Source organism: Cyprinodon variegatus, unplaced genomic scaffold (genome assembly GCF_000732505.1).
Source record: "Cyprinodon variegatus isolate N-32 unplaced genomic scaffold, C_variegatus-1.0 Scaffold157, whole genome shotgun sequence".
Classification (NCBI taxonomy): Eukaryota; Metazoa; Chordata; class Actinopteri; order Cyprinodontiformes; family Cyprinodontidae; genus Cyprinodon; species Cyprinodon variegatus.
In genome coordinates, this window is record NW_015150610.1 from 401,196 (window position 1) to 410,376 (window position 9,181).

At 36.8% G+C, this 9,181-nt stretch overlaps 1 protein-coding gene across 2 annotated transcripts in view; it reads right to left on the reverse strand.

Annotated features, from left to right (window-relative positions):
• Nucleotides 1-4,284, reverse strand: part of wdfy4 (WDFY family member 4) — a 60,341-nt gene extending 56,057 nt beyond the window's left edge. For both annotated transcript variants that reach the window (XM_015377679.1, XM_015377678.1), the window contains exons 1-2: nucleotides 4,059-4,284; nucleotides 2,994-3,251 (exon numbers count right to left, since the gene is read on the reverse strand). In XM_015377679.1, coding sequence (XP_015233165.1) covers nucleotides 2,994-3,251; nucleotides 4,059-4,079 — 279 coding nt within the window. In that variant the 5' untranslated portion in view covers nucleotides 4,080-4,284. The remainder of the gene's footprint in view (nucleotides 1-2,993; nucleotides 3,252-4,058) is intronic.
• Between the last annotated feature and the right edge of the window lie 4,897 nt (nucleotides 4,285-9,181).

Genomic DNA, 9,181 nt, shown 5'->3' on the forward strand with positions numbered 1-9,181 from the left:
AATGAGCAAATATAATAAAATACAATACAATAACCCATTTTACAAAACATTCAGCAGTCTAATGGCAGAGGGGAAGAAACTGTTGTGGAATCTGCTGGACCTGCATCCAATGCTTTGAAATCTCTTCCCTGAAGGCAGCAGGAAGTACAAGGAAACGTAACATTTCAATGGTTTTATATGTGAGGGTTGCCTTACTGCCTGGCATTTCTTTTGACTTTTAACAATAGTTTTTAAAATAAGTTCAAGTGAGCAACAATAAATTACTGTTTCTTAGTTATCAAGTTTAATTAGATGTTTCAGCAATAGAAAAACAAATTAGTTATGCTTTGCTTTAAAAAAAATATATTGGAAGATGATTATTTGAACTCTGGGTGAATATAAAATGTCTGTTTGAAATGATTACATCTCTTGTAGAGGATGATTGTTTCTAAACTGACAACTATGTAAATGTTTGAATTAATGTGTTCCAGTAGCCTGCCATGGCCAGAAGTGTATAAAAGCAAACAAACAGCTTGTCGTTCTGAGGGATTGGCAGCAGGCTACCATAATAAAATGCTACCTGAATAACAAGTAAAGTTACAAAATTGTATTAATACCAAATATTCCACACTGCATTGTCACTGGTAGTATAAACTCAGTTAATCTATCATTTTACTTGGCAGGTCAAGTTAAGCAAGAGATTAGCCTTCAGAATAGCACTAAAGAATAGTGCAATATATTGTACCTCCAGCAATAATCTCACTTTTAACAAGGTTTGCAAACAATGTATCATGTTATAATTAACAGAAAATTGATTATCTGTTCGGTCATAATAAACCACTTTCTGTATCTTCTGATCAGATGTTACTTAGTTAGTTTTATGAAGTTAAAACCCAAGAGCAGCTCATTCATAATGTTAAGGAGGCCTTTGAATTTCACCCAGACTAGGTGGCAAAATCGAGAGACACAACTTTATTTGGAGTCTGAGGAATTCAGAAGCCAAATAAACCTGTTTCTGAGTCACCTTTGTAAAGTGGTAGAGAGGAATTTGTTTTCTACTAAACACAGTCATTAAATTGAGGTGTAGTTAGTCATGAACATCGCTATGATAGCTGGTACAGACCGATGTTCTCATGAGAAACAGCTGCTAAGTTTGTAAAGCAAAGGACAAATAACAACATAATCTTTTCATTTCTTCCATCCTACTTTACATCCTCCTTCTTCCCCCTTAACAAACGTACAACATACATATAATTTCTAAAACAGACAAACTTCTGTTATTGCTGAATTACGCTTTGGCTAAAATAACCACCACAAATTGTTTTCTGTTGCCACAAAGCCCTAATACACAACAAACAGAATTATACTGTGGGTCTGATATTCAAAGATTTCAATTTGCTCCTGTTAAAAATATATAACAAAATTGTATGTGCAATTAACAGGCATGTTGCAGCTGATCTACAAAGATCAGATACCCAATTGTAAACAGGTGCAAAATTAGTTTAGACCAGCATATTCAAATAAGGAAATTGTTTGGCTTGCTGCCAATTGGGTAAAAGATGAAAAAAAAAATGGTAAAAGCATTAAACTGAATATAATGTACTTTACATAAAAGTAACTAAAGTTGATCAAAAAAGGTAAAAGGTTAAAATAGTTGGAGTTAAACAAAATGTAATATAAATCTTAAACCAGGAAAAAAAAACTGTAATTGATGCCCGAAAGGATCCTGCTTGTAGTTTTCAGCATAATGACTAATAAGGTTCTGTGGATTGCTTGACAGAGGATTCCTAAAACATTTGATAAAAGTCAAACAGTTAAAAAAACAATTTAAAACAATATTTTTAACAAAATTCATTCTATAGATGCTACGTAAATACCTGGTAACAACTGCATAGATTTAAGAGTTTGCAATATATTTGAAAACAGGCATATTAGAGCACAAACAAATTAGAAGATTATTTGTGCACCAAATCCTGATTCCTAAATCTTATTAAAATGCTTTTTTGTATTATTATTATTATTATTATTATTATTATTATTATTATTATTATTATTATTATTATTATTATTATTATTATATATTGGATATAATAAGTCCAACTGCCTGATTAAAGATGTAAAATAGCAGGACAAGTGTCCGACAGGGTAAATGAAAATCTGCTATTGCAGTCTCTCAAATAGTTTCTCTTCTACATTTAAAATTTTTTCAGAGTTGGACAAAAATGTTTACGAAAGGATTTTAATGCCTTAATATGTTTACAGAAAGCATGTTAAGGGAAGGTTACAAATATAAACATACACTTTAGTTTTAAAATTGTACTTTTTGGGTAAAACCCCAAACAGTGCACTGAAAGGTTAAACAGTCTTTGCAGTCCTATAAGAGGATATTGAATTAGACTGACTTTGCTGTTCTTTAGAAAGACCAGAAGATGTGGGCAAATCTCTGGTCATGAGACTCCTTCACCAGAGCAGACACAGAGCGGCACACAAACCAAAGACTGATTACATCTGCAGCTCCAAGTCTGCTCAGAGGTGTTGCACATACTCAGATAGAATTACCATGAACCCACGAGAAAGAAAGAAAAAATAAAGAAGAGAGAGGTGGATTCTTAACAGTGATGCTGCTTAGGCATGAAGAATGCCTCATTGTTACAGCAAATCCAAGGTGGCCTGAAGCTCTACTCTATTTCATGTGACAGCTGCATAAACTCCATAAGTTTGCTGAGAAAAAATGTTCAGGTTTGGTTCAGGGAAAGTTAGAATCAGCTTAAGGGTAAACATCTGACATAGCTAGTGGTAATTTTAGTCTTCATCACCTTAACCTTTTCAAAACTTATTTTACAAGAGCTTTTTATCCATTTAGATTTCTTTTTGAAGAATAATCTATAGATATAGATTATCTATAGATTTTTTTTCCACTGAGTAATTAAAGAGTGACTCACACTGTTGATAAAAGTATTCCAACATTGAGCTGTCCAAACTGTGATATCAAAGACAAACAATCCATTGTATACCTGTGTGTACAGATGAAGGACATTAGGTAGATGCTGCTCCAGTTGGGGTAAACGTTGATGACCTGTTTTGTGGTCATGGTTTGAGTATGTGTAAATTTCCAACTCCTCTAGCTGCTTTCTGAGCACTTGAAGGAGCTTAGAGTTTCCAGAAGAGCCCTCGACCTTCTCCTCCTTCAACTCCATCGACACAGATAACTCCCCTGAAGCACTCAGCTCTCCCGTTTCCTTATTGATCCTCTCTCTCTTCATAGTTTGGTCCTGGGGGACAAATAAGAAGAAATCCTGATGTTGCTTGTTCCTTTTTTAGGATGCCAAAATGTTTTGAAGATTGTGAGTGGGTCTCGCTTCATCATATTGGTTTGTCCCAAACAGAGCCCTCTTCTGTCCTTCCCTCAGCACATGCTGGCATTGATGAATAACATAACAAACTAGCTTCTGGCTGTCACGAGCCATTCTTATGTACAAAGGTGGGCTCTATGAGAGATCAGCATGCTGTCCTCAATTCATAATCGTCAGTAATGCAAATAAACCTCAATACTAAAATCTCTCCAGTTTCTCCTTTTTATGCCAGAGCTCCCATTGCAACTTTTAAAAAGGATCTTTGGGCAACAATGGCACAGATTGTTTATTCTTCCAGTATGCTGGTATGCAGCAGCAGAGTACTTCCTCTAACTGATTGCCACTGAGAGCTTTAAACAAAGACAACAGGTGATGCGATTTGGTATCCTTCTGCCAAACAGATTACCTGGAAAAGTGTTTCCTCATCACATGGATTGTTTCTTTGCAAGGTTTCTATTTAAAGTAAGAACATGATGCATAACGAGGAAAGATTTGCAGCAACAAGGTTATCTGATGAGCTGCATCAAGTTAAGAAACATATTTGTTGGAAATTTAATAACACATGGTATCATGTTTTGTGTTCAAAGTTTTTTTTTCATCTATTCTACCAATCACAAAAAGACAAGAATGCTGTGAAACATGTCAACTACTAATAAGAACTTTTCCGACATGCTTATACACATTTTACAAGAAAAGAGATGCATGAAACAGAGAGAGAAACCATACCTGCAGCTGTGTGAGATCCATGAAGGGGTTTCCTGGCTACAAAGGGATATTGTCCTCTGTTTTGTGTTCTTCCAAGGAAGTGAGTGGTCCAGCTGTATTCCCATGTCAGGAATGAAAGACAAGAAGGGACCTGCTATGATATGACGAATAACCCACAACACCCAGACCCTTTTGCAAAAAAAGAAAAAAAAATGAAAAGAAACAAGAAACAAGCCCGCCCCTTACTAATCTGCACCTAATAGACTTTGAACAAGCAATGCAACTAGTGTCAGCTGGTTCAGGTCATGTGGTTTCTCACTTCCTCCAAGAAGCAGAAGTGAAAAACTGTTGCATGGCTGGTTGGACGAGGCCCTCCCTGCAAAGTTAAGAGCTGTTGTATTTAAAGACTAGTCAAGTCGGACATACATGAGATGAATCACATTTATAAGACTGAATCATTCACCAGAGTATGAATGACCCCCCCCCAGCTGCACGTTTATGTCTAAAACAATCCTGACCTCTGATAGCAGCTGGTAAAACGGGCCTGGCTGTGTGTATTTCTACCTCTCTGTCATTCTGAATAGTAACTCTTAAGCAATTCCGTGCCCCATTTGCAGTTCTTGCTCAAAATACCTATAAAGCCTACCTTTACTGATCCTCTAGAAGATCAGAAACAAACTTGGCAAATAAATAAATACATTTCAAATGAGAGCAAGTAGGTGACCTTTAACAGTTAAAGAAAACATTTCAACAGATTTAGAGGTGGATCCTGTGAGAAAATTAATAAATTGTGAACTTGAGCAAAATGTGGGCTGTAAAATAAACAAGCAAAGCAAATATGAGTATACATCGCCATCTCCTGGGTACAAATGATAAAAGAGTCTGAAAATAACAAGGCAGCCAGACATTAGAGCCTACTAATCTCTCTATCATTCACACATCCAGGTGAGTAATTACTGTTAGATTTTAACAGAAAAAATTATGATGTTTTATGCATATCATACAGTTTTTCAGATTTTCTCTATGTCAGGATTTGGTTGAGGTTTGAGGACCCAAATGCAGGTGGGTTTCTTGATGATTCAATGAAGTGTAAACAAACAACAGGGGCAGGAATCCAAAAAAATCAAACATGAAAAAGGTCCAAACAAAACAGAAACCATGGAGATATCGGAGGGGGAAACTATCTCGAGGGGGAAGACTCAGAGAGACGGAGTTGGAGGAAGTTAGACGAGGAACCAGCACTGAGGAACTGAACAGAGTGTGTATTTATGTGAGACTGAAACAAAGAGAGGACTAACGAGCAGATTGGGAGCAGGTGTGAACAGAGCAGAACAGGAAGGGAGCTAGGGAAAAGGAGAACACGAGAGGGCAGCAGAGGGCAACAAATAAAAACCTGAAAAAAAAAACAGAGAACACAACAAAATAAGAATTAAACCACTAAAACTAGAAAACATGGAGTAAAGTAAAAATGAAAACTCAAAAGAAAACATAACAGAATGAGAACTGTAACACTCTATAAAAATGACATCTCATAATTGGATAACTGGATCAGATTCATTTAGGCCTAGATTTAGTCCTGCATCAAAATAGACCAGCCACATTATTATTGGAACATCTATCTCGTCTAATCGTCTCCGAACATGTGAACAAAATGTGAACATCTAAAAACTTTACATATGAGAGAACTGCATATGATGGGAAAAGGCTTTGGTTACAAAAAAATACACATTTCACACGACAGAACCATAATATAGAGTACAACTTCTCAATCAGTAGGCGTTTTTTTGAGTATTTTGTAAAATATTTACCAAAAGTATCGGTTAAAAAAAACAATAGGTTTATACAAAAAATTCAAATAAAGATGTGGACACAGTCTGCAGTGACTGTACATTTTAATGTTAGAATTTACTTTCAAATAACCTTAAAAATAACAATTTAAAAGTAAATCAAATCAGTGTATCTTTGCTTCATGGTCGATTCTAAACCACAAGTCCTTAAAGTTCTAGGATCTCCGAGGGACCTTGAACACAGCCCTGTGTTGTTTCAGGTGGACCAGCTTTTCGTTACCATTGAAACAGCAAAGCGGCATTCCATGTTTCAAACGTTTTGGATAAGTTTCGTAACAAAGCATGGATTTATTGAAGCTAGAAGTCTCCATAGTTAGTTTTTACTTGACAACTGAAGTTAACCACAGTTTGCGTATTTAATTCATCTTCTATCGGTTAATTAGAAAGGTCCAGCTCAGGTAATGATGTTTACTTTGTCTTTGTTTCTTTACCCTGACCTGCTCATAGACCCAATAGGATTTATTTTCAACATGACTTCAACGTCTTCTTCAATTTATTTTTAGAACCCTTTCCGTTGGTCAAAATCCTCTGAGGGTGTTCACCCTTGGAAAGCTTGGATGATTGCAAAGGTTCTGCAATTTGATTACCCTAAAAGGCCTCCAGAGGGCGCTATGTACGGCGTAGACGTTTCGGCAAATAAACAAACAATTATTTCAGGCCTCCAGCTTCTCATTACCATGGATACAGAGAAGGGGCATTCCAGTTTCAAACGTTTTGAATAAGTTTACAGAACTTATCCAAAGTTGGGCAGCCTGAAAACTTCAGCACCAGGCTCAGGATCTTGGAGAAGCTGGAGGTAAAAGGAGCTCCAAGGGGTACTCCGTACTTTTCTTATCTGGTGAGGGCTTCACCAGATATTGCTAGCAGACCCTCACTACTCACTCCAGCCTGCCAAGTCAGTTTGACTTCCTCCTCTTTCAGTATATCCAGCTGACCACCAGTTGGTGATCGGTGGCCAGCTTCACCTGAATGTCCAAGACATGAGGTCGACTGTAAGAAGATATAACTGCAAATCCAATTGACATCCAACCTATTAGCCAAAAAAAAAAAAAAAAAAGATTTTATAGCAACTTTCAAAAATCGGAAGCGCGTCTTGAACCACCAACCTCAAAAGTGGTATTCAGCTGATGCCATTAGCAAGATGTCAATGATCCTGAAAGCAAAACTACATAAAACATTTGTCACCAGTGGCTTGCTTACATTTTCATCATTACATTGTTTGATCTAACCAAAATAGTTTTGTTGTGCCATATGCCATGATTGGGGTTTTTGGACATTGGGAACCAGTGTCATGTCAAGATTAAAATCTTGATATGATGACCAAATGAGAACACGCAGCTTTGGTGAATAACAGCTGGGGGAACTCTGCGGGCCCATCCCTTTCTTAGCCAAGGCCTCCAAAGCAGTCACAGGAACTCCCACAGAGGTGTGACTTGCCAGCCCCCCTCTCTGTGAGGACAGAAAGAAATCACAGAGCACACAGAATTCCTGCTCTTTGCCTCCTTTCCCTTGCCCATGAAGTTGGGGTCCATCTGCGGCAAAATGGAGATCCTGTCGAAGCGGAAAGACCCAGATCTCCAGAATCCTCAAGGATAAGACAGAACCTTTCAGAACCAAACTGCTGCAAAACAGACCTTTTGCAACACATTTCTCTTGAGTTTCAGAACTTATAGAGCCAGACTGGATGAGAACCCTGTCCTGGGTATGAGCCTGAAACAAAGAGGACCCCTGCTGTGAGCCACTGAGACAGAGAGAGACTGCCTTGCTGTGGCCTGCCTCCTAAACTCCAGCTGGACGGAAACTCAACCTTTCCAAATAGACATGGACAAAAACGTTTGCAGGTCTGGCATGAATAGGGACAGAACAAACATGTCTTTTGATGATGAGTAAGAACAAGGCTAACAGGATGGACTGCATGCTATGCTATGCTATACAGAAACATGTGTTGAGCTATTGTTGTTGAAGCTTTATTATAAAAAGGGTTCATTAGAACATTAGTGTTCATGTGTTCCTAATATGCTCGTTACATTTCGATTACAAAGTATGACCAAGTGTCAATTAGTGGAATCCTGATATCTGCTGATGAAGGTTCTCAGTCATCCAGGTCATAGTCATTCCGTAAAAATTCAAAAAATATCCACTGGACTTGGTTTCCAAGATTTGAAGACGTTTCTCCACCTCTCCAGGAAGCTTTCTCAATTGAGTCCAGTGGATATTTTTTGAATTTTTACGGAAATCCTGATATCTATTCACTCCTAGCTATTTCAGAGAGGGTAAAGGATCATTGACTAAAGGTTATCGATTCTTAATTATGCAAATCATTTAATAAAAAATTATTTGGCAAAATAATGGTTTATTCACCTCATAGATTTGCATTGTTAATTGTTCTGAAAGCATTCCATTTGCTCCGAATTAGTGAAAAGCTAATTTGATCATATCCCAAATTCTTCCAGATAAACTTTTCAAACACAAGATCCATCTTAAACTGTAATATGGTTTTCAACCATGTTTCCCTTTCCTCTTTGTACATAGTTTAGTTTCGTCTCACTAGACTGATACTGAAAACTGTAAACTGATATATGCTTGGAGCTGAATGATTTTTGTTAATAAACTCTTAGATTTTGAACAGAAGTTGTGGTAAATTTATTCCATGTACCGGTATGTGCAGAATTAACAGTTTTACCATGATTAGAGCTTGTATCATTTATTGTTCTAACACCCAGCTAGTAGGGCGTGTGTTCATAAACAATATATAACAGCCAAAATAATATTTAAGATATTTTCCACCCCTACTTTAACCATCTTAAACAGAAAATATAAATTCCCATTCTACAAACTCCCACATCTTGACTTCTTCTGTTTTATGGCGGTTGGCAAACAGCTTTTTGGTGCAGTACCGCCACCAACTGAAATGGAGTGTGGATCGGGAATGAACTACTGTAATTCAATATCCTACTACAAAAGTAAAAAAAAATAATAAATCGTCTTTAACAAGTTTGTCTTTTTAAGAAATTGCAATAAGGAAAAACCCTCATATTTAGAGTCAAAGTCTAAAATTTATTTTAAGTTTAACTTTAATTTATGGATTTGTAATCTGGATTTGTAATCTGTTGATTTGTAATCTCATTCCCTTCTATTCCTATAAGAAGGAATCCATATAAAATAAATAATCCCATTGCTTGAATTCTAAATAACTCCTGATTTCCCGCTAATAGATCAGGTCTGCAGTCTGAGTGACTGTGTTTAAACGAAAATAATGCTGAACTAGAATCAGAGCAAACTATGCTTCTTAATGGA